This window comes from Salvelinus sp. IW2-2015, linkage group LG26 (assembly GCF_002910315.2).
Source record: "Salvelinus sp. IW2-2015 linkage group LG26, ASM291031v2, whole genome shotgun sequence".
Lineage (NCBI taxonomy): Eukaryota > Metazoa > Chordata > Actinopteri > Salmoniformes > Salmonidae > Salvelinus > Salvelinus sp. IW2-2015.
The window spans coordinates 3150476-3175316 of NC_036866.1; the positions used below are offsets into that span (position 1 = coordinate 3150476).

General features: G+C 43.9%; 2 protein-coding genes across 2 annotated transcripts in view; one reads left to right on the top strand and one right to left on the bottom strand.

Annotated features, from left to right (window-relative positions):
- Positions 1 to 21488, top strand: part of LOC111952667 (obscurin-like) — a 50160-nt gene extending 28672 nt beyond the window's left edge. The window contains 37 exon segments of the mRNA XM_070435356.1: positions 1814 to 1914; positions 2333 to 2536; positions 2712 to 2794; positions 2900 to 3073; positions 3212 to 3373; positions 3508 to 3607; positions 3746 to 3910; positions 4228 to 4386; positions 4812 to 4989; positions 5164 to 5277; positions 5380 to 5547; positions 6096 to 6198; positions 6601 to 6730; positions 6916 to 7021; positions 8865 to 8967; positions 9082 to 9221; positions 9335 to 9447; positions 10467 to 10635; positions 11008 to 11095; positions 11235 to 11435; positions 11746 to 11806; positions 12088 to 12165; positions 12395 to 12567; positions 12683 to 12709; positions 12809 to 12961; positions 13057 to 13102; positions 13227 to 13295; positions 13462 to 15223; positions 15346 to 15477; positions 15567 to 15689; positions 15886 to 16053; positions 16988 to 17093; positions 17317 to 17556; positions 17775 to 17992; positions 18146 to 18242; positions 20305 to 20454; positions 20619 to 21488. Coding sequence (XP_070291457.1) covers positions 1814 to 1914; positions 2333 to 2536; positions 2712 to 2794; positions 2900 to 3073; positions 3212 to 3373; positions 3508 to 3607; positions 3746 to 3910; positions 4228 to 4386; positions 4812 to 4989; positions 5164 to 5277; positions 5380 to 5547; positions 6096 to 6198; positions 6601 to 6730; positions 6916 to 7021; positions 8865 to 8967; positions 9082 to 9221; positions 9335 to 9447; positions 10467 to 10635; positions 11008 to 11095; positions 11235 to 11435; positions 11746 to 11806; positions 12088 to 12165; positions 12395 to 12567; positions 12683 to 12709; positions 12809 to 12961; positions 13057 to 13102; positions 13227 to 13295; positions 13462 to 15223; positions 15346 to 15477; positions 15567 to 15689; positions 15886 to 16053; positions 16988 to 17093; positions 17317 to 17556; positions 17775 to 17992; positions 18146 to 18242; positions 20305 to 20454; positions 20619 to 20799 — 6545 coding nt within the window. The 3' untranslated portion in view covers positions 20800 to 21488.
- A 959-nt stretch (positions 21489 to 22447) lies between these two features.
- Positions 22448 to 24841, bottom strand: part of LOC111952669 (uncharacterized) — a 44011-nt gene continuing 41617 nt past the window's right edge. Inside the window, exons 15-16 of the mRNA XM_070435357.1 lie at positions 23343 to 23429; positions 22448 to 22483 (exon numbers count right to left, since the gene is read on the bottom strand). Coding sequence (XP_070291458.1) covers positions 22448 to 22483; positions 23343 to 23429 — 123 coding nt within the window. The remainder of the gene's footprint in view (positions 22484 to 23342; positions 23430 to 24841) is intronic.

Below are 24841 nucleotides of genomic sequence, written 5' to 3' on the forward strand. Positions count from 1 at the left end.
CTCTCAACAGCATCTGCACCTTCTCCAATAGGAGATGACACAGTGATGCATAGACCTATACAAGTATTTGTGCACAAGCACATGCAATGCACATGCAATCCACCTTACAGTGGCTTTCGAAAGTATTCACCCCCATTTTTCCTAATTTGTTGCCTTACAACCTGGAATTAAAATTGATGGTGTTCTCGGGTTGATGAGATGTGTTGGGTTTGCGCCAGACATAGGGTTTTCCTTGATGGCCAAAAAGCATCTGACCGGAGTACCTTCTTCCATATGTTTGGGGAGTCTCCCACATGCCTTTTGGCGAATACCAAATGTCTTTGCTTATTTCTTTCTTTAAGCAATGGCTTTTTTTCTGGCCACTCTTCTGCAAAGCCCAGCTATGTGGAGTGTCCGGCTTAAAGGGGTCATATGGACAGATACTCCAATCTCCAATGCCTTCCTTACCTGGTCCCTTAGTTTTGGTGGGCGGCCCTCTCTTGGCAGGTTTGTTGTGGTGCCATATTTTTTTATAATGGATTTAATGGTGCTCTGTGGGATGTTCAATGTTTCGTATATTTTTTTATAACCCAACCCTGATCTGTACTTCTCCACAACTTTGTCCCTGACCTGTTTGGAGAGCTCCTTGGTCTTCATGGTGCTGCTTGCTTGGTGGTGCCCCTTGCTTAGTGATGTTGCAGACTCTGGGGCCTTTTCAYAACAGGTTTATATACACTTACTTACAATACTTATGTAGGGGCTTCATAGCAAAGGGGGTGAATACATATGCACTCACCACTTTTCCYTTGTTTATTTTTTTGAATTTTATGAAACAAGTTATTTTTTTKATTTCACTTCACCAATTTCGACTATTTTGTGTATGTCCATTACATGAAATCCAAATAAAAATCCATTTRAATTGCAGGTTGTAATGAAACAAAATAGTAAAAACGCCAAGGGGGGTGAATACTTTTGTAAGGCACTGTATAATACATTGTAATATAAAACTAAAAAGAATACAACCCCTTGAAATTCTCAAATAGAAAAGGGTAACATACCTGCAGTAATTATAATATGAATCATTTTATAAATAAATAGTAAAATAAATAAATAAAATGTTATCTGCACCTGTTGGATAGTAAAGCAATATCACGTTCAGTCCCTGACCAATGAGAATGCAATGTACAGCTAGCATAGAATGCTAAGTATGATGCTCATTAAGGCGAACATTCAATTAAGATTGTGTACAAAGATAACATTCTAAACAAACAGAATTCAGACTCCGTGCATGAATAAAGTTTACAGGGAACACATTCTGCTACTTTTTAGTAGAAATATAGTGATATTTACACACTTTTAATGTTATAAATGTCAGAGCAGAAAAACACATACCTTCTCCAATGTGAGCAGAAGACAACAAACAGTGAAATGGATGATGCAACACAGATTCAGGAGAGCTGGGCTAAACCATTCTACATGTCTTGATTGTCATAATTATACCACCTTTGTTAAACTCAAATGACAGATAAAGATTCATAATAATTGTATAAATAATACACCAACAGTCATGGTTATGGTTAAGGCAATACCACAGTAGAAGTAAAAATTCAGAAATAGAATAACCCATAAAGTGTCCTCATTGAACCAGTCCAATCTATGATCACTAAGTTGAATTTAAATAGTAAGAGTGACAATAGTCTGGTATGTCAAAACGAAAGCTATCTTGTTCATAACCTAAGGGAACAACATTACCTTGCTACATACAGTACACATTACTCAATGACATTTGCACGCTTCTGTTCACTTCTCTCACTTCCTCTGAATGTCCCACCAGCTACTGATGCCAAGCTGAGGACTCTGTCCCTGAAACAACACACGCATGCTGCTCTCACAGGTTCTGGCTCAGAGTCAGATGGTGACGAGGACAGAAGAGAGGTACGGTATGGTCTACTTTGGAAAAACTTCCTCATAGCAGCCCCCCCATTTTAACACCCCTACTATTCKAATACGTGCCATGGGATCTTTAGTGACCACAAAGAGTCAAGATACCCATTCAACATCCCATCTGAAAGACAGCACCCTACACAGGGCAATTTGGGGCATTGGGATATTTTTTTATAGACCAGAAGAAAGAGTGCCTCCTACTGGCCCTCCAACACCACTTCCAGCAGCATCTGCTCTTCCATCCAGGACCAACCCTGCTTAGCTTCAGAGGCAAGCTAGCAGTGGGATGCAGGGTGGTATACTGCTGGATTATACCATAAGCAGTCATTTATGACCAAAAGATACAAATGTGAAACATTTGTGGCTATAGCGTTTTGTATCTAAACTTTTTACCAACTTTTTTCCACAGACATTTGATATCTATGTGGCCAGAGCTAACTGCACCTCTCAACAAGGTGGCAACAAGGAGACCTTTGTGTTGAAGGAGGGCCAATACGTGGAGGTCTTGGACTCTGTCCACCCTGAGAAGTGGCTGGTCCGTACCAAACCCTCCAAAAACAGCCCCTCACGCCAAGGATGGGTCTCCCCTGCATACCTGGAGAAGAAGAGAAAGGTATTAGGTCATCAGTATGTCCTGGTYAAGGATGGGCATAAAATGGACAAAATMGACATATTTTGACAATGCAATGCAAACTACTTTTTATGTTTCTTCACATAAACAGGATTCGTCAGAGGTAATGATAATTTTTGACTGTACATTTAATCAAACTGTTTTGCATTTTGTAAAGGAGACATTCCCACAAGTGAGGACACCACAACAGGAGATGGATGGATCAGGTTCTACAGAGGAAGAGTARAGAAGAACATTAAGGTGAGTGAATTAATATTGTTTGATCACAGAATTCAGCATATTTGATTAATATAGTCTCTTAAAGAATAATGTCAGCATTCCATGTGATATTTCTTCCGTCTTTAGCCAATTGATCCAGGGGCTGATTGATGGGGAGGAAGAGTTTGTGAAGGAGATGAAGGACTTTACATCCCACTACCTGCACCACTTAGACACCAGCCCTCATGTCCCCATCAACYTCATCAACCAGAAAGAAACTATCTTCCGCAATATCAAGGACATCATGGCTTTACACGAGAGGTGATAACGTCACAACTGRTCTCTTTGTCGAGAGTGAGAGCTGGTTAATCAAATAAAATGCTGTTTAAGATACATTTTTTMACTCATGTCATGAAAAACGAGGTAAACACTGTCCTTATTTTCCTATCGCCTACTCAGGTCTATTCTGCCCAGGCTGAGCGAGTGTTCTACTGATGATGACGTGGCCATGCACCTGGTCAAACACGCAGAGGACTTTCAGAAGTATCTGCAGTACATGATGGGCCAAACACAGGCAGAGGCCTGTGTCACTGACAAGTCCATCCAGCAGTACTTCAAGGCATGCAATCAGATAATTTACCATAACGCACAGAAATCGACCCTCACACCCAGAAGAAAAATAATTTGCTCTCATATGCTCCCAGTTTTCCACGCTGACATTCACATATATTGACCTTTGTGTTCCAGCAAAACACGAGAACAGAGCCTGAGCACCACGAAACTGCAGTGCTGGATGTCATCACCTTCTTACAGAGACCAGCGGAGAGGATTCAGACCTACCAGGCCTTGCTCAAGGTCAGTGCTCATTATTCGATTCTAAGTGTCCATTTTGAGACCTTTTCAAAGCATTAATCCATGGATTTCTCCATGTGTGTGTGTGTGTGTGTGTGTGTGTGTGCGTGTGCGCGCGCGCGCGTGTGTGTGTGTTGACAGGAGCTGATCAAGAACAAGGCTAAGTGTGGGAAAAGCTGCTGTCTGCTGGAGGATGCATTCTCCATGGTGTCCTGTCTGCCCTGGCGTTCTGACAACCTGCACCAGGTGTCTCTGATTGAGAACTACCCTGCCCCACTCACTGCACTGGGAGAACCCGTCCGCCAGGTAACTCACCCATAACCCACAAAGAGTGCTTGAGTTCTACCTGGTGATGTTGTTAGCTCCAGAGAGAAGGGATAGATGACTACATCAAAGTGTCCAGACTAGCTGAGGTCAAGTGTGCCGTAACAACCCATGAAGGTTGTTGCTTTAAATGTTGAGGGGGACACGGCATCATTGAAAGCTGAAATGTCAATTAACTGACTGGATAAAACTTGCAATGCACCATCTTGATTACGTGTTTGAGATGTGAATTAAGTAATTTCTTCATGGATAATGCAGTTCCATCTGAAGCTTTGATACCACGTCTTTCCTCCTCACAGGGTCCCTTCACTGTGTGGGAGGAGTCTCCTGAGATCAAGACGTCCTCCCGGGGACACCAGAGGCAGGTGTTTCTTTTTAAGGACTGTGTCCTCCTCTGTAAGCTCAAGAGAGACCCCGGCATGAACTCTGACACCTACGCCTTCAAGAACAAGATGAAGGTAAAACCTGGCCCTCATCCTTTGCCTTAGTCAATGTAAATGTATAGTCCAAATCCTCGCAGCAAACATATTGTGTTACCGACTGGGGTTCGAACCTAGGTGTCCTGCGAGCTACAAGACATTGTTTTCCCTCTGAGCTTAAACCAACGCATTAGCTTTGGGAGATAAGTGTTCAGGCTTCAGGCAAGCCTACTCATCTTATGAGTGTGGCAAGGTTATAGTTTAATTTTATTTTTGATTTTAATTTGAAATTCAGTTCAATTTCAGTTCGTTTTCAGACCTGATTACATTGTTTTATAAAAGTATTTTTATTTAGTTATAGAAATTATGATTATTATTCATTTTAGCTTCAGAGTGGTTTACCGAACCATCTACATTGCACATAGAGTACCTTCCTTGTGATATGAGCGTCTCCCCCTCCACAGCTGAATGATGTGGAGGTGAAGGAGATGGTGGGGGGAGATGAGAAGTCCTGGGAGCTGTGGCACGAGCACCGCGGCTCAGTGAGGAGGTACACACTGCAGGGTCATTCCACTTTGCTCAAGCTGTCCTGGCTCAAAGACCTGAGAGAGCTGCAGCAACGCTCCAGCCTGACTGCTTCTAGTGAGTTCCTCTGACTAGGTCTTTTGGTAATGTCCATTGTTGAGTCTGCCTAGGACTATCACCGATTCGGTCCCCTGTTAGCTCTGTCCAGCATTAACTTTATCCAATGTTAGCTCTAGCTCTGTTGCCTGGTCTCTTCCCATTATTACAGTAGTCTTGTGGTTGTTTCTTTAGGTCCACCAGAGTTCAAAGTTCTCCTGTTTGACTGCACTACAAAGATCGGGCAGACAATCAAATTGGCATGCAAAGTCACAGGAACACCCAAACCAGTGGTCAGCTGGTTCAAAGGTAAAAGAGTCAGCAGGATAGTAAGCCTTTTAAAAAACATTTTTATTTTTTGACATAAGACGTTTTTAAACAGCAGTACGGTCTCTGATATGACTTCCCCAGACGGCCTGGTCCTAGAGGACGGCCCTCACCACATCATCACTGCAGACCGGACAGGAACCTGCTGTCTCATCCTGGACGCAGTCACTCCCAAGGACTCTGGACAGTACGTGTGCTATGCCTCCAGCCCCGTGGGTCATGCTAGCACACTGGCCAAGATGGTGGTGGACGGTGAGTGTAATGATGGGGCGGTAAGTCGGAAGCAGGTGAACCATTTTAATAAAACAACAAAACCAAGAACACCACACTAACATAAGGCAGTACGCTGATACACAGGAACAATACCAACAACTGAGTGAACATGGGAGAGTGACATATAAAGGGGAGGAAATGATAAAGGTAATGGAGTCCAGGTGTGAATCATAATGATTAACAGGTGCGCGTAAAGAGTCAACGGTCACTTGCAGTCGCTTTGGTGCTGAACTCAGCACCCACAGTCAGGACTGACAGAGCACTCAGTCCATAGAGATCCTACTAAATGACTATGTATTATTTATTATTAAATMTATTAGTGTATTCTAATTCCTAATTCTATGATTCAGCCTACCTCACTCACAAATTACATGCTGATGAAGATTAGAGCTTAAATACACTGAAATACACAAATCGTACACATATGATTTTGCTATCCAACATGTTACGGTATACTCCATGTCCTATTGTGCAAAGATAATACGTAATGCGTAGATTGAATTAACTCATTACTTCTTGTCCCACAGCACCCCCCAGGTTCATTACTAGGCTGCAGAGTGCATGTCTGCTGGAGGGAGAGGAAGTCCAGTTAACCTGCTCCACGCACAGCACACCTCTACCCCAAGTCAGGTATTGTACAGTAAACTGCACTGGGTTTACAGATGCAGGATCTTAATTTGATCACAGTGTTGCAGGACAATTTTACAACTTTAAATGTATTTGATGTTTAAAAAGGCTTCTGAAGTTTGTAATTTCCACTTTGAAATGTCCGACTTGATTTCCCCTTACAAAAATGTCCATTAATTATAATCCATGTAATAATTTACATTTCCTGTTGCTGCAGGATTATTGTCCTGTTGTAGCAAACTGGCTCAAATTAAGATCTTACATCTGTACTCAGTATTCCCATACTATGTCATGAGAACATGGGCTCCCAGGTTTCAAAGTTTGAACCATACTTGTTAAGATTCCCATTGAGATCCACCCACATGTTGTTATTTGGTTGTGTGCCCTTGCATGCTCTGGGGGCAGGTGGTTTAAGGATGCCAGAGAGCTGACAGACCAGAGGAAGTACCACATAGAGAGTGACGCCCGCAGTGGGATCCTCACTCTCACCATAATGAACCCTGGAGAGACAGACCTGGGATGGTATGAGTGTGAGGTATGCGTATTGGACATGTATGAAACCCCTTTATGTACTTCATATGTAATGCTTCTTCCTAATATGTAGGTATAACATTAAGGTACAATATACTGTTGCTTTTCTTCATAGCAATGCACCCTAGGAGCTTTTGAACACTCTTATAAAGAAGTGAATTTAAAATGTGAAATCTTGTTACGTTTCAGCTGTGGAACCAGTTGGGCAGTGCCAAGAGTAAAGCAGAGCTGTGCGCCGCCTTCACACAAGTGATTGACAGTGAGCCTGACCAACCACAGGTCCTCTTGACCAAAGGTAGGAGAGTTCCACCCAATCAAGGTAAATTTCCACCTGGGAGTAAGGAAGCAGGTTTTGAGAAGAAGGCTGTCTACACTGTAAGACATGGTTAATAGGATGACAGTAATATATTTAAGCAATAAGGCCCAAGGAGGTGTGATATATGGCCAATATACCACTGCTAAGGACTGTACATAGCCATGGTARATTGGCCATATAACACAAACCCCCGAGGTGCTTTATTGCTATTATAAACTGGTTACCAATGTAATTAGAGCAGTAAAAATAAATGTTTTGTCATACCCGTGGTATACGGTCTAATATACCATGGTTGTCAGCCAATCAGCATTCAGGGCTAGAACCACCCTAGTTTATAATATAGGATAAAGACCCCATAGGTCCAACTCTTACTGATTCCTCATGAGAGACAAGGATAAGTATTGTGTTATCCCAGTTTTATTCTGTGGACAGTATAAATGTAGTGTTAACTGACGAGGGATTAGGAAAGCACATGCCATGGTTATTCCTTAGTTTCACCTCACTTCACTTTACCTCAAACCACTTCACTTTATATCTGTTTTCACACTGTCAGTCATCATTGCCATTCCTCATTTTCAATTTGGATTGTCTCATTACCTAGGTTACACTTTCTCTCCCATTTCATTCCAAACACCCTTGAAACCATAAAGACTTCCAGTCACCTACATTAGCAATCAACATAGATATCATATCATTCCTAGTTGTACATATTCATGAAAGACATTGATACACTTTAGTATTGGATGTTTTGGTTTGTGTTTTCATCATGTTTCCATCTTTCAGAAATGAATAGTATTGGAACGGACCGGGTCATTTGCTCCCATTTGACTGATCTTGATGGATTTCCAAAAAGCTTTTCCAAACAGGAGAAAGAAGGGGCCATAGCTCATTTACATCTAGGAGTGTTTACCAGACACATATTAAGCCTAGTCCAAGACTGAAATGCACTTTCAATGAAGATTCTCCATTGATCTTGCTTTTTAGTCCATGACTAGGCTTAATCTGAGCCCGGGAAACCACCCCTCAGAGTCCATATCAGGACCTACTTACATTTAATCCATTCCAAACATCTTTAACACATTTAAGTCACCAAGTACATTCAATTAGTCCATTTATTTAAATAAATATGATAGATCACTGGCATTGCAGTATGTATAAATTGCTTTCCTTCATGAGCTATGATTTCACCTCTAAGTAGTTTTCCTTTAGGCTTTTGGACACCAATTGATCATGTGACTCCATCCATTCTCTGTAACCCTGCTCTCCATCCCACTTCCTCTGTATTCCCCTGAGCAGGAAGTACCTCACAGAGCCTTCATCATGTAAGTCTTATCATGTTCCCAGTATCATGGACCCAGTGCATGTSGATGGGTCCTCCTCTCTCCTCTCCAACGCATGCCCAGCTAACTCTCCACTCCTACCCATACAAGATGGTCATGTGCTGGGCATTAGGTGCTCCTTATGCCCCTCCCCCCCATGTGTCCATGTCCTCCTGTTCATGGGCTGATTTACAAACTATTGGGTGTCCGTCAAGTCTGGAGGTAAGACGTGCACTGGTTATTGTGCTTATATGAGTCTGGAGGTAAGGGTACTGTATGTTCCTAATATTTGCTTTTATCATATTTTTCACATTCTACATTTTTAAATAGATAGTTGTTAATGCCTCGACACGCTTTGCCTCAGTCACAAGTTGGCATGGCTTCAAAAAATATATTCAACTTAAAGGCCAGCTAATATGAAGTAATGATTTTGGATTCTAAGACTCTAAGAGAACCTAAGGGCATCTGTCAGTCTGTGAGTGATGTCATTCTGCTTCCTCCAGACTCAGATGGCTGGTCCACTGCCATGGTGAAGCAATGGCTGCAGACAGACTTCAGCCCCACATCTATCGTCAAAATGCTCTTCCAGCCTGGATATGCTAAGCCGTGAGTCTACCTGCCAGAACTGTGATACTGTACATTATCATACTACTGCACCGTCTCTCTCTCTATCCCAATATATGCACCGTCTCTATATTTATCACAATATTTTCTCTACAGAGCTGAGGGTGGCCCAGAGGAAAGGGACCCCACCGCCAGAGGCCACGTGGAGGTGCCACAGTTCCCCAATGATCTTGAGGAGAGACCCGAGGTTGAGGAGGAACTTTATGTCCCTGAGACCATACAGGAAATGCCAGCAGGTACTTGTACTGTGCACACTCACACTGTAGTTCATTGTTTTTGGTTTTGAAGTGGCCACTGTTCCTAAAACTTGAATAATCTCACGGAATTACTTAACTTCCTGTTTCCTCAGCTCCTCCCTCCATTCAGGTGCCGGCAGAGGACCTGTGTGTGGAGTCTGGCCAATCAGCTACCTTCACCATCATCATCACAGGAAGGCCAACCCCCGAGATTCAGTGGTACAAGGTAGGGAAGCTTCAAACCGATGTGCCTTCTCAATCTAAGACCACCATCAGCTGATTCACTGTTATAAATAACTTCATACTAACCTTTATTATGATATGACATGCGCCATATCATTTCAGCATATCTGACACCGGACTAACCACACCCATTTATCAAATGAGCAGTAATRTATACTGAACAAAAATATAAACCCAACATGGAACAATTTCAACGATTTTACTGACTTACAGTTCATATAAGGTAATCAGTCAATTGAAATAAATTCATTAGGCACTAATCTATGGGTTTCACATGACTTGGCAGGGGCGCAGCCATGGTTGGGCTTGGGAGGGCATAGCCCCACCCATTTTGGAGCCAGCTCTGGTGAACATTTGTGCAGTCAGCATGCCAATTGCACGTTCCCTCAACATTTTCTGTGGCATTGTGTTGTGTGACAGAACTTTACATTTTAGAGTGGCCTTTTGTTGTCCCCYGCACAAGGTGCATCTGTGTAATGATCATGCTGTTTAATCAGCTTCTTGATATGCCACACCTGTCAGGTGGATGGATTATCTTGGCAAAGGAGAAATGTTCAATAACAGGGTTGTAAACAAATGTGTGCACAAAATTGCTTTTTGTGCGAATGGATAATGTCTGGGTATCTTTTATTTCAGCTCATGAAACATGGGACCAACACTTTACATCAGGGCTGTCCAACCCTGTAGCTGGAGAGCTACCCTCCTGTAGATTTTCACTCCAACCCCAGTTGTAACCAACCTGATTCAGCTTTTCAAGCAGCTAATTATTAGAATCACGTGCGCTAGATGAGGGTTGGAGTGAAAACCTACAGGATGGTAGCTCTCCAGGAACAGGGTTGGACAGTCCTGCTTCACATGTTGCGTTTATATTTTTGTTGAGTATATATGGATTCTGTTGCCTTTGTAATATTTGGTATCCTCCTCTACTGCCGGGAGTCTGAGACCCCCTGTGTTGTCTTAGAAGCTGTACCTTATTACTGTGTCACTCTTATATGATTGGAGGATGGAGAGGAGCTGTTGGCCAATGAGAATGTGGAGGTGGTCCAGAATGGTGCCCGCTGCTCTCTGACTGTGCTGTACCCGGAGAGCGAGGACGGTGGCATCTACACCTGCTGGGCCTATAACGACTCCGGACACACATCCTGTCAGGCTCAGCTCACAGTGGAGGAGGGTGAGGCCTCAGGACACACCTACGCAGTTTCTCAAATGATTCCCTTTTCCCTTCTACAGTAGTGCACAACTTTTTGCTAGAGCCATCCCACTGAGTACACACTGGTTGTTTCCATGTCATTTCAATGAAATTACTCTGAACCAACGTGGAATAGAATMTGAATTTATGTCTGTGCCCAGTGGGGTATGTCTTTCTGTTCACTGTCCTTATTGTTACATTCATTCAAGCTAGCTGATGACAAACCTTTGGCAGTTTTACCACAATATGCTTGGAAGGTGTGCATCCTTATCTGAAACCAACATAACACCACATACGTGATATTCTCGGTCTGGACTACCTGTGACTGCATGGCCATGGTCCTCTTTTCTGTAGGTCCACTGGAGTCGCAGGAGAGGGAGGTGGAGCTTGGGAAGAGGAGGAAGCTGCTCTCTGTGTATGACGTCCATGAGGAGATAGGGAGGTAAATACCGACTTTTTTGGGATATCCTATTTCCCACGTCTGCAGTCAATCTGCAACTGTGGAGACTTACGCTCCCTTTAGCTGTGTCCCAATTATCTAAAAATGGCTTCCGTCCTTTGTCTTCTCCCTGTGTCTGTAGAGGCACATATGGGGTGGTGAAGCGGGTTACCCACAGGAGGACMGGCGAGGGCTTTGCCGCCAAGTTCCTGCCCCTGAGGAGCAGTACGAGGACCAGGGCCTTCCAGGAGAGAGACCTGCTCTCCCGGTTGGCCCACCCCAGGGTGTCCTGTCTGCTGGACTTCTTCTCTACACGCAGGACCCTGGTCCTGGTCACTGAAGCGTATCCTTCACCATGGCGCTTTTAGCCTCTTCCACATACAGTCCTCTGATGAAGGCCTAAGAGTGGACATGTAGTCATAATAAAACATACTGTACTGTAGCTTGTGAGCTTGAACAACCTCACCTGCACACCGTTTTGGTGAGTTAAAAAAAAATCTGTACTATTTTGTCTTTCACGTCTTTTCTTTGGGGCGAATAAATAAAACGTAAAACCTGGAGTAGGAAATGGAACATGACAAAAAAAAAAAACGAATATGTGCTCAATTTGATCAATGTATAACACTGTATATTCTTCTTAATGACATCTATAGCTGCTCTTCTTATGGTCTTCTTGATCATCTGCTGTTGAAGGGATCGGTCAGTGAGAGAGAGGTAAAACATTACATCTCTATTCTGTGAAGGGCGGCAGGTAGCCTAGCGGTTAAGAGCGCTGGCTGGTAACCGAAAAGTCACGGGTTTGAATCCCTGAGCTGACTAGGGGACAAATCTGCCGATGTGCCCTTGAGCAAGGCACTTAACCCTAATTGCTCTGGATAAGAGCGTCTGCTAAATTATGTAAAACACAACATTGTTGGACCTGTTTTGTCCGAACGCTTACAACCTGCCCGTATGATGTCTATAAACCGTCCGTAACCATGCTTTCATTGTACCAGGTGCAGATGTACGTTCAGCAAATCCTGGAGGGAGTTGGTCACATCCACAGCATGAAAATTCTTCATCTGGACATCAAAGTAAGCTCTTCCTACATCCATATTCATAAAGCAGTTGGTATATTTCATTTGATTCTTAATACATACATTTTGTTTTGTGTGCATTAAAACAATTCAGAATGGTCATTCACTTGAATGGACAGCTTAGTCATGACATGACCAATTCCCTCACATAGAAATAGAATGAATAGAAGAGGCTTTATTAATTCTACTACTATGTTCCCTCACCCACTGTCTGTAATTCACACAGCCGGACAATATCCTGATGGTGTTTCCACCCAGAGAGGAGATCAAGATCTGTGACTTTGGCTTCTGTCAAGAGATGGACACTTCCAGACACCAGTACAGCCAGTTTGGCACTCCAGAGTTTGTAGCACCTGAGATCATACATCAAGACCCTGTCACTATAGCAAGTGACATCTGGTAAGCTAAATGTACTCTCTGTTTCAGTACATCTATGCTACTGTTTGTGACATTCCTGTCATGTGAAGGTACAATGTGATGATTTATCACTACAGAAATGTCTTATCTTTGTTAGGTCCATTGGTGTTGTGGCGTATTTATGGTAAGTACTGATTTGAGGTTTGATATTATATATTATATTGTCATCATACATGTAATGCGAGTGAGCGTTGACCGGTGAAATCATGCTGTGTCCTGTCAGTCTGATGTGCCGCTGTCCGTTCGTGGGGGAGACGGACCGGGCCACTCTGCTGAGGGTGGGGGAGGGGACACTGAACTGGGACGCACCTGACCTCACCTACAGGAGCACAGAGGCCCAGGACTTCCTCCGCACGGTCCTGCAGCCAGACCCAGAGTAAGATACACAACCATGGAAATTAATAAAGATCCCTCCCCGCCGTAAAAATATATCATGTGGATATAACTCTAAATTATTTGTTCTCTCTTCAGAAAGCGACCAACTGCATTTGAGTGTCTGGGGCATGAATGGTTCCAGGTAAGAGTTATAGAATTTGTTTACTGGTATGTCTCAGCCAGGGTTGACGGAGACGAATGAAATAAATGGAGGAAAAACAATGACTCTTGCCTAACACATTCTGTCATGTTGATTACARTGTCAGAGCAAGGATGAAACTGATGACATCAACACAAGGGCTCTGAAAGTCTTTATCTCAAGGAGGAAATGGCAGGTACAGTAATGAGACCTGCAGACTTTCAACTCTGTCCAGTGCAGTCTTTCTTGTCTCATCTCTCTCTTTATGCAGTATATCCAGTGTTTTCTTAACTGTCTCTTGACAGCTTTGTATGACTGTGCTGTCTTCTCTTTCACCTGCTTTCTCTCCCCTCGCAACCCAGCGTTCTCTGACCTGCCTGGGCTCGGTCCTCACCCTGAGGCCCATCCCAGAGCTGCTCGATGCCCCTCCTCGGGAGACCTCTGTCACAGCCCCGCGGGACCCCCACGAGCCCAGCAGCACCTCAATGAGCAGCGGCTCCTCCTCGGAGTATGACGAGGCCGACGCCTGGGACTTCTTCCACCACTGCACCACCACAGAGGAGGATGAAGATGAGGAGGAGGAAGACTTCGACCTCCTCATGGAGAGAGCCAGGATCCCTGAGCCCTTCGCCAAGCTTAAATTGGACGAAGAGGAGGAGGAGGGGATCATGGAGGAAGAGGAGATGGGAGGACAGAGAACCGTGCTAGAAAGGAGCATAAGCAGGCAGTCCGTATGGTCCTCGGACACCTCCAGGCAGCCAACCCCCCAGAGGGAGAGGAGGGTCAGCCGAGACAGCAGCCCATCCTTGTACTTCTCCGAGGGGGATGACAGCTCCATGTCCGGGAGTGAAGGAGGGCGCATCGCCAGGAGCAGCCTGATCCACAGCACCTTCTACGACAGCTCCGCGCAGCTCTCSCCCATGTCCGCCCGCCACATGACCCTCAGGGACAAGTTCCAGGCCAAAAAGCAGGAGAGGGGCCGCAAGCCGCACCGCAGCAGCCTCTCTAGCCGCCTTAACGAGCCGCTCATTGAGTACATGGAGGACGAGGGAGATACCAGTCACGGGCAAAGGCGAGGGTCTTTGCAGTCGTCCATGCTCAAGTCTTGCTCCTTCGACAGCGGGGTCGGCCTCTCGCACAATGCACCCCCGCACAGGAGGAGCAGGTCGTTGGACGACTACTCCCGACGCTCACCAGGATCCGCCAAATGCAGAGAAGAGGAAGATGCTTTGAGTCTTAAGGAGGATTTCACTGATGAAGAGGAGGATAAGAGCTTAGTCGTTGCCCCTCCCCAGATCAAAGGTAGAAGAGGTTCAGTGGCAGTGGCTCCCGCAGTGCTTACAGCCAGGCTTCAGAAACTGGGTGCAAAATTGCCCCATGCTGGTCCAGAGAAGAGCCCTAGGCCAGAGCAGGGGAGACCAGGCGAGGAGGAAGGGGAGAACCTGGCTGGCTCGCAGGGCTCCCTGGCTGAGTCCTTCATCCTCGAGCATGGCTCTGAGGCCTCCAGCAGGCTGGGCTCCTGTGAGGATATGTCCCACGGCCGCCCTTTAGCCAAACATAGAGGGAGAGCAGGGGATGAGTATGATGACCAAGAGGAGCCCCTGATCACCCCGTCCCCCTGCTCCCTGCTCCAGGGGTCTGAGGTTGAGGATGATGACCAGGAGCCCCAGCGCCGGAGAGGCCAACTTCAGATCCCACCGAGAAGGACAACACACCCCAACCAGAACCCAACGGACAGAAATAAGGGTCTGGTAGAGAGGAAGGTCCTGCCGGTGAAACCCAGCCCCAGTCTGTCCATCAAGGCCCCAGAGAGGCCCCCAAGGGCCAGCGACACAAAGGCACGACTCCAGAGGCATGCGTCCACACCGGCCCTCGAGGCCAAACCTCCCACGGGGAAGTCTCCTAGGATGTCACCCAAAGTTGGGTTAATGAATCTGTTCCGCAGGCAGTCCTGGGCAGGGCATTCCTACTCCCAATTGGAGGGCGCGGAGCAGGGACCCACACTAGGGGAATTGGAGCCCAAAACCCCCACCATGTCACTAAAGAAAAAGATGAGGGCATCAGCCTCTAGCCTCACCAAGCTGTTCACTAAATCGTCCAGCAAGGAGGACTTAACGAAGGGAGGTGAGCTACAGTACAATTTTGTTTAGTATACTTTTTAAAATTAGATCTCTCTCATGTAGTGGAAACCTTTTTTCAGTTAGTTCTGATGAATCTGAATCTTTATGTTTCTTGGTGTGATGCAGGGCCGATTGTAAAGGGTTCATTTCCTGTTCCGCCTGAGCAAGAGGCAAGCCCTGGCTTGGAGAGCCCAAAAAATAAATCCAAGTTCTTCTCCTTCAAAATACCTAAAATACCTGCATTCAAAAAGAACAAAGGTCAAGTATATCTAGACTCAATTTACAATCTATTCAGCAGGATATTGTCTCTCTGCAATTCTAAATGTGTCTTTCTGTTTTCTCTCCAGAAATGCCTATCCGCCCCACCAGGCCTGATGTGCACCAGTTGGAGGCAGGTGGATTTCTGCTGGTATGGAGACCAGTGCAGTCCAGCGACCCAGTTGTTTACGGTGTTCAGTACAGCACAGATGGTAAAAAGAAAAAACACTGCTTACAGATCACACAGAATATTTKAATTTTGTACAAAAATGGATATGTCCAGGTGAAGTGAAGTGAAGCTAAACTTAACAAGTTTAACACTATCTACTGGAGTGGGCAACTGATGATGACGATCTCAACATGTTGCACGTTAAATATTTGAAATGTCCGTACTCTGTGCTGCTACAGGTGTGGAGTGGAAGCTCCTGTCGGAGGAGGTGACAGACAGTTGCTACGTGGTGAAGGACTTACCCAGAGGAGCAGGATACGTGTTCAGGGTTGGCTGCATCATCAAGACAGGCACAGGACCTTTTAGTGACCCTTCTCCACCTGTTGTTATGGCAACCCATCCCGCAGGCAAGAAGATTCAAAATATAGTATTTTGATTTCCTTATGTATATGTTTATTGATGAAAGTCTTTGATGTTCTGTTTTAGTGCTCCATCTCCCTTGTTGAGTCTGTGTTTTAGTGCTCCATCTCCCTTGTTGAGTCTGTGTTTTAGTGCTCCATCTCCCTTGTTGTCTGTGTTTTAGTGCCCATCTCCTTGTTGAGTCTGTGTTTTAGTTCCATTCCCCTTGTTGAGTCGTGTTTTAGTGCTCCTCTCCCTTGTTAGTGCTGTGTTTTAGTGCTCCATCTCCCTTGTTGAGTCGTGTTTTAGTGCTCCATCTCCCTTGTTGAGTCTGTGTTTTAGTGCTCTATCTCCTTGTTGAGTCGTGTGTTTTAGTGCTCCATCCCCTTTTTGAGTCTGTGTTTTTTAGTGCTCCATCTCCCTTGTTGAGTCTGTGTTTTAGTGTCTCATCTCCCTTGTTGAGTCTGTGTTTTAGTGCTCCATCTCCCTTGTTGAGTCTGTTTTTAGTGCTCCATCTCCCTTGTTGAGTCTGTGTTTTAGTGTTCCATCTCCCTTGTTGAGTCTGTGTTTTAGTGCTCCATCTCCCTTGTTGAGTCTGTGTTTAGTGCTCCATCTCCCTGTTGAGTCTGTGTTTTAGTGCTCCATCTCCCTTGTTGAGTCTGTGTTTTAGTGTTCCATCTCCCTTGTTGAGTCTGTTGTTTTAGTGTGCTCCATCTCCCTTGTTGAGTCTGTGTTTAGTCTCCTGCGTCCTCCCGAGTTCTGTTTAGTGCATCCCTTGTTGAGTCGTGTTTTAGTGTTCCATCTCCTGTTGATCGTGTTTAGTGTCCATCTCCCTGTTGAGTCTGTGTTTTAGTGTTCCCATCTCTGTGAGTCCGTGTTTTAGTGTTCCATCTCCCTTGTTGAGTCTGTGGCCAGACATAATACTTCTCCTTTGATCTACAGAGACACACATTCCCCTCATCCAGACAGAGTCCCCAGGTTCAAAGGGCAGTAGGTCAGGAGGTCAACCTAGCCACAAGACCTACAGCTTCCTCTCGGAGATCAACAGGTACTGAATATCTTTACCGGGTTAGGAAAGTTGCAGTTTCTTATGGACGACGTGAATGTGTACTAATTTAGCATATCTAAATTAAAATTTAAACCCTTGCACAACAGCATACACATATTGTTCTAAAAGTTATTACACATCTTTACTTCATGCCTGCAAGTAGCCTAGACAGATGTGTGTGCAATGTCTCTTACCATTACTTGTTACATTTTGTCCGTATCAGGGGCCGTTTCAGCGTGGTTACCCAGTGTCAGGACAGCCAGAGCCAGCAACTGTTTGCTGCTAAGATCACCCCCTGCAGGCCAGAGAATAGACAGCTGGTGCTCAGAGAGTACCAGCTGCTGAAGAGGCTCAACCACCCCCACCTGGTGCAGCTGCACACAGCGTACATAACCCCCTACTACCTGGTGCTCATCCAAGAGCTGTGTGCCGGCAGAGAGCTGCTCTACAACCTGGCTGAGAGGTCAGAGAGACACACCATTGAATATGATCGCTGCCTGCTTTACATTACGACATTACTTAGTAGTGTTTGGGGGTGGTGTGTGTGTTGGTTTGTTGGGTTACCTGGCTAAGGGGACTTGTATCTTACAGAGTATCAGATTATGTAGAAGATGGGTTTAATATAAACATTAAGGGACTATGCTTCACCTCCCTTTCTCCCTCACTCCCTCCCCCACACAGAGACCTGTATTCTGAGCTCCATGTAGCAGAGTTGCTGGCTCAGATCCTGAGTGCTGTGGACTACCTGCACGGCCGCCGCGTTGTCCACTTGGACCTCAAGTCAGACAACATGCTGGTGACAGACTGCAACACGCTGAAAATCGTAGACCTGGGCTCCGCTCAGTCCTTCACGCCCGGACAGACACTCAACATAGAGCATATTCAGGGACAAGAGAAAGGTACAGCAAGAGGATGACTTGGGACGGTTACCCAGAAGGATGACTGGGAAGGATGACGTGTTGAAAAAAATATATAGTCACTGGCACGTACTGATGGAAACGTTGTAAAGTAAAACTCTTATGAAGAATGTTCTCTCTGTCATGTTTTGTCAGTTTACATTGTCCTTCCTAAAGCTCCGGAAATCCTTGACGGACAAGGAGTCGGACCTGAGACTGACATCTGGGCTATTGGGGTGTTAGCTTTTATAATGTAAGTATAGAAAGACACATGAGGATTAATTTATTTAGCAATAATTACACTTCTCTGAACGTTTAGAGCCCTGATTGCCCAGGATGCATCAGTTTGATCCTATATACAAAACACTGAGTATACAAAACATCAAAAACACCTGRGATTTACTTGACATAGACCGACAAAGTGAATCCAGGTGAAAGCTATGATCTGTTATTGATGTCACTTGTTAAATCCACTTCAATCAGTGTAGATACATGGGAAGAGACAGGTRAATTAAATAAGGATTTTAAAGCCTTTAGATAATTGAAACATGTATTGTGTACAGTGGCTTGCGAAAGTATTCACCCCCCTTGGCATTTTTCCTATTTTGTTGCCTTACAACCTGMAATTAAAATAGATTTTTGGGGGGTTTGTATCATTTGATTGACACAACATGCCTACCGCTTTGAAGATGCAACATATTTTTTATTGTGAAACATACAAGAAATATCACAAAAATACAAAACTTGAGCGTGCATAACTATTCACCCCCCCCAAAGTCAATACTTTGTAGAGCCACCTTTTGCAGCAATTATAGCTGCAAGTCTCTTGGGATATGTCTCTATAAGCTTGGCACATGTAGCCACTGGGATTTTTGCCGATTCTTCAAGGCAAAACTGCTCCAGCTCCTTCAAGTTGGATGGGTTCTGCTGGTGTACAGCAATCTTTAAGTCATACCACAGATTCTCAATTGGATTGAGGTATAAGCTTTGACTAGGCCATTCCAAGACATTTAAATGTTTCCCCTTAAACCACTTGAGTGTTGCTTTAGCAGTATGCTTAGGGTCATTGTCCTGCTGGAAGGTGAACCTTCATCCCAGTCTCAAATCTCTGGAAGTCTGAAACAGGTTTCCCTCAAGAAATTCCCTTTATTTAGCACCATCCATCATTCCTTCAATTCTGACCAGTTTCCCAGTCCCTGACGTTGACAACCATCCCCACAGCATGATGCTGCCACCACCATGCTTCACTGTGGGGATGGTGATGAGAGGTGTTGGGTTTGCGCCAGACATAGTGTTTTCCTTTGGCCAAAAAGCTCAATTTTTGTCTCATCTGACTAGAGTACCTTCTTCCATATGTTTGGGGAGTCTCCCACATGCCTTTTGGTGAACACCAAACGTGTTGGCTTATTATTTTCTTTAATTAAGCAATGGCTTTTTTTCTGGCCAGTCTTCCGTAAAGCCCAGCTCTGTGGAGTGTACGGCTTAAAGTGGTTCTATGGARAGTTACTCCAATCTCCGCTGTGGAGCTTTGCAGCTCCTTCAGGGTTATCTTTGGTCTCTTTGTTGCCTCTGATTAATACCCTCCTTGCCTGGTCCGTGAGTTTTGGTGGGCGGCCCTTTGTTTGTTGTGGTGCCATATTCTTTTCATTTTTTTTATAATGGATTTAATGGTGCTCCAGGGGATGTTCCGAAGTTTAGGATATTTTTTTATAACCCAACCCTGATCTGTACTTCTCCACAACTTTGTCCCTGACCAGTTTGGAGAGCTCCTTGGTCTTCATGGTGCCGCTTTCTTGGTGGTGCCTCTTGCTTACTGGTGTTGCTGACTCTGAAGCCTTTTCAGAACAGGTGTATATATATGTAACACTTAGATTGCACACAGGTGGACTTTAACTAATTATGTGACTTCTGAAGGTAATTGGTTTCACCAGATCTTATTTAGGGGCTTCATAGTAAAGGGGGTGAAAACATATGCACGCACCATTTATTTTATTTTTTTAAACATTTCACTTCACCAATTTGGACTATTTTGTGTATGTCCATTGCATGAAATCCAAATAAAAATCATTTTAAATTACAGGTTGTAATGCAAAAAAATAGGAAAACGCCAAGGGGGATGAATACTTTTGCAAAGTACTGTATGTGTGCCATTCAGATGGTGAAGAGGGTATGATAGTAGGTGCCAGGAGCACTGGTTTGTGTCAAATTTAGGAAGGTGTTCCTAATGTTTTGTATACTCAGTGTAGAGTAATACTGCCATTTATTCCTCCTTTTGTCCTCTGATGTGTCTATGTATCCTCCCTCTAACCATCTAGGTTGAGTGCAGATAGCCCGTTCCATTCAGACCTCAACTGGGAGAGGGACAGAAACATCCGGAAGGGGAAGATCCAGTTTGGCCGATGCTACCCTGGCCTGTCAGAGGCAGCAATCAGCTTCATGAAGAACACACTGAGCAACAAGGCCTGGTGAGTCCATTGGCCACATCTTAGCCAACCAGGTTCTATACTTATTATTTGAGATAGCCAAGGTACACCCAAAGTTGTTTCATTGAGGGGTAATTGATCGGTAGTGTTAACGTTACAACAACCAGAACCAACCATTTCGGAATTTTTCCGATGTGTTTCCTCAGGGCCAGACCCTCAGCGGCTGAGTGCCTCCAGATCCCGTGGGTACGGGGTGAGCGGGCCCCCTCCAAACACAGAGACTCCATCTTGTGTTTCTCCCCCGACAAGCTGCAGGCCTTCCTCAAGGAGAGACAGGTGAAACGAGACCAGGTCCGCACCAAGCTGCAAGGCCCGTTCTTCCATTGATCTGCTCTTCCAGTAGACTGTTATGAAATACATGAACTGGACTTGGATGTCTCTTCATAGCCCAGATCCTGGTCACAAATATGTGATGTCTTACAAATGTTGACCTAAAATGGMGACTGGTCAAATGTGTATGTATTAATGGCTGTCTAAAGTTTTAAGTGTTTGTCTGAATGAGTTTGGCTTTGGTTGAATTACAGCTTCATGATATCAGGGAAATGTTTAGTTAGATGATTTATGCAAATACAGTTGCACGAGTTTGAAAACGTGAAATCATTGTTCCTTTGAGTTTGCGGCATTGGACATTACAAAAGTTAATATTTCATGAGCTAGATTTGTAGATTTTGTGATTTATTAGCCAAAGAGACAGATCAGAGCCCAAAGCATAGCAAGGGTCCCTACCAGCATAAAGCTTTGTCTCACAAAGAGAGGAATGTTGAAATCCCTATCGGTAGATACATATAGACAGATATTTAAATATACACTGTATAGATATTTAGGAGTGAAATATTTACACTATTGCAATGTTTTACATGTTTTCAATTGTCTTGTTATATTGTATAAATGGAGAATAAGATCATGAGTAAATTAAGCATTTTTGATGATCGTTTGATTTCATTGAGTATTCCTGTACCTTGTGACAGGTGATGTATGCACTGAAAGACAAATTAAACAGTGGTAAGTGCTTTTTATTTGTCTAGCTCCGTTGCATACAAAAACATACACTACAAGACACACACATTTTATTTTCTGCAGATGGATGGCTACAGTAATTGACCTGCGAGTTAAACTGACAACCTCAGGTCTGACCTTTGACCTATGAAAGCTGTGTGTTGAGGTGCTTTGATCGTTACCCAGTCAGTTACATATTCATCCACAAATACTGTTAAATTAGTATAACACCCCACCATACACATCTTTACATTTGGTGTAACATCATTCAGACTACACTATCATTGCTTAAAACCGAGAGAAAAATGAGACTACAGAACACAGAATGGTGTTTTACTATTTGACCAATAAGAATATAATTAGATTAAGATGAAGACATAGCAGTGTTTATCTCAAAGCTAGTCCGCTAATATGATATTTCACAGCTAAGACACCGTTTTATGCACAACTTTTGTTTCACTACTTCTCGGGTTGTTTGTCCATCATACTGTARGCGGGATGGTCATCGCACAAGTCAAGGGCATTCATCACAAATGTCAAGTCAGGGGCATGTTAAGTATATTGTCAAACCTTTAGATTATAACCACAAAACTCTGAATTATTGAAGGTCTATTGGCTTTGGCAGTGGTTTCTATTTGTCTGCATGGCTGAAACCCAGTTGGCAGTAAGGTATGAAGTAGACTTTTAACTGTATCGACTGTATACTCTACACGTCCCTTTGTCTTACTCAAAATTCCTCATAAATGACAGACTGAATGAATGTGGAAAACAACCTAAGAGTTTTAGACCATCTTCTTGAGTCTTYGGTGCATTACGGTAGTATCCGTTTCTGTGGAAATCCCCACAGTCACCATATGGCAACCCTCAGAACATTTCCTTTTGTGGCTAAATCGAAATTAGCTGGSGTCAAATGTTGGTTTATGTATCTCCTGTAAGGTACCAGGCAAGAGGAAGACTGGGACGCTGTAACTGTAGCTCCTTACGACTTGATGCCCTCCTGAACTTTCAGTATTTCCTGTTGAGGAGGGGAGTACAAAGTGCTCAACATTTGGGTTGGAGCTCTTAACATGGTAATACAAAGGTGAAATTACAAAAGATATTAGTTACATACTGGAACAAGGACTTGTAATAACATAAAATAGATCATGAGTAATTAAACATGAGAAATAACTTTCACCGAGGGGATCTGTAATTACAGAGTCCTTTTTCAAATTGTGTAATAACCATTAAATTAAATTAAAAATCGCAGGTTTTGCCTTGAACGTCTTCCGACATGTCCCGTTGAGAAAGACATAATAATATATATATATAGTTATAGAACATACATACCTACATACAAACTCTTCTCCAACATGGAATGCATACATCTAGTCATCCACACCTCCTGTATCTAGTCATCCACACCTCCTGTATCTAGTCAATACCTCCTGTATCTAGACATCCACACCTCCTGTATCTAGTCAATACCTCCTGTATCTAGTCATCCCCACCTCCTGTATCTAGTCAATACCTCCTGTATCTAGTCATCCACACCTCCTGTATCTAGTCAATACCTCCTGTATCTAGTCATTCGCACACTCCTGTATCTAGTCATTACCTCTGTTCTAGTCAATCAAACCTCCTGTATCTGTCATTACCTCCTGTATCTAGTCTCATTACCTCCTGTATCTAGTCATCTCATATCATTCCTGTATCTAGTCAATACTTCCTGTATCTAGTCCAATACCTCCTGTATCTAGTCAATACCTCCTGTATCTAGTCAATACTCCTGTATCTAGTCATTAACCTCCATTGTATCTAGTCATTACCATCCTGTTCTAGTCATATCCTCCTGTATCTGATCATAAGACAGTTCATCTTATTTTCAGACTCACCTCCTTAAGAACACTTTGCAACTTCTCATAGGACTCATCAAAGTCATCGTTGAACAATGACAATGTCAAACAATCCAGGCTCGTTGCCTATAACAGAAGAGTGAAGAAACAAAAATGAAAATCTCATTGTCAACAGCATGCAATGGCCTGTCCTTAGTTCAATTCACATCCCTCAAACATTTGTAGTTTTAAAACCAGTTTACGTAGGACAGTAAAGAGGAACTACACTCCTCATGTTTACATAGGACAGTATGGTGAACCTACACTCCTCCATGTTTACATAGGACAGTATGGAATGCAACTACACTCCTCCATTTTGTTTACATAGGACAGTATGGTGAACCTACACTCCTCCATATTTACATAGGACAGTATGGTGACCTACACTCTTCATGTTTACATAGGACAGTATGGTGAACCTACACTCCTCGCCATGGATTACATAGGACAGTATGGTGAACCTACACTCCTCCATGTTTTACATGGACAGTAATGGTGAACATACACTCTCCAGTTTTACATAGGACAGTTGGTGAACCTACACTCCTCCATGATTACATAGGACAGTATGGTGAACCTACACTCCTCCATGTTTACATAGGACAGTATGGTGAACCTACACTCCTCCATGTTTACATAGGACAGTATGGTGAACCTACACTCCTCCATGTTTACATAGGACAGTATGGTGAAACTAAACTCCTCATGTTTACATAGGACAGTATGGTGAACTACACTCCTCCATGTTTTACATAGGACAGTGTGGTGAACCTACACTCCTCCATATTTACATAGGACAGTATGGTGAACCTAAACTCCTCCATGTTTACATAGGACAGTATGGTGAACCTAAACTCCTCATATTTAACATAGGACAGTATGGTGAACCTAAACTCCTCCATATCTTACATAGGACAGTAATGGTGAACCTACAGCCTCCATATTTACATAGGAGTATGGTGAACCTAAACTCCCATATTTACTTAGGACAGTATGGTGAATCTACACTCCTCATGTTTACATAGGACAGTAATGGTGAACCTACACTCCTCCATGATTAACATAGGACAGTATGATGAACCTACACTCTCCATGATTACATAGGACAGTATGGTGACTACACTCCTCATGTTTACATAGGACAGTATGGTGAACCTACACTCCTCCATGATTACATAGGACAGTATGGTGAACCTAAACTCCTCCATGATTCATAGGACAGTATGGTGAACCTTACACTCCCTCCATGATTACATAGGACAGTATGGTGAACCTACACTCCTCCATGTTTACAATAGGACAGTATGGTGAACCTACACTCCTCCATGATTACATAGGACAGTATGGTGAACCTACACTCCTCCATGATTACATAGGACAGTATGGTGAACCTAACTCCTCCATGTTTACATAGGACAGTATGGTGAACTACACTCCTCCATGTCAATCCCGTGCTGCCTCCAGGCGGCTCTGGATCTTCTCTCCGTCTCCGTCGCTCT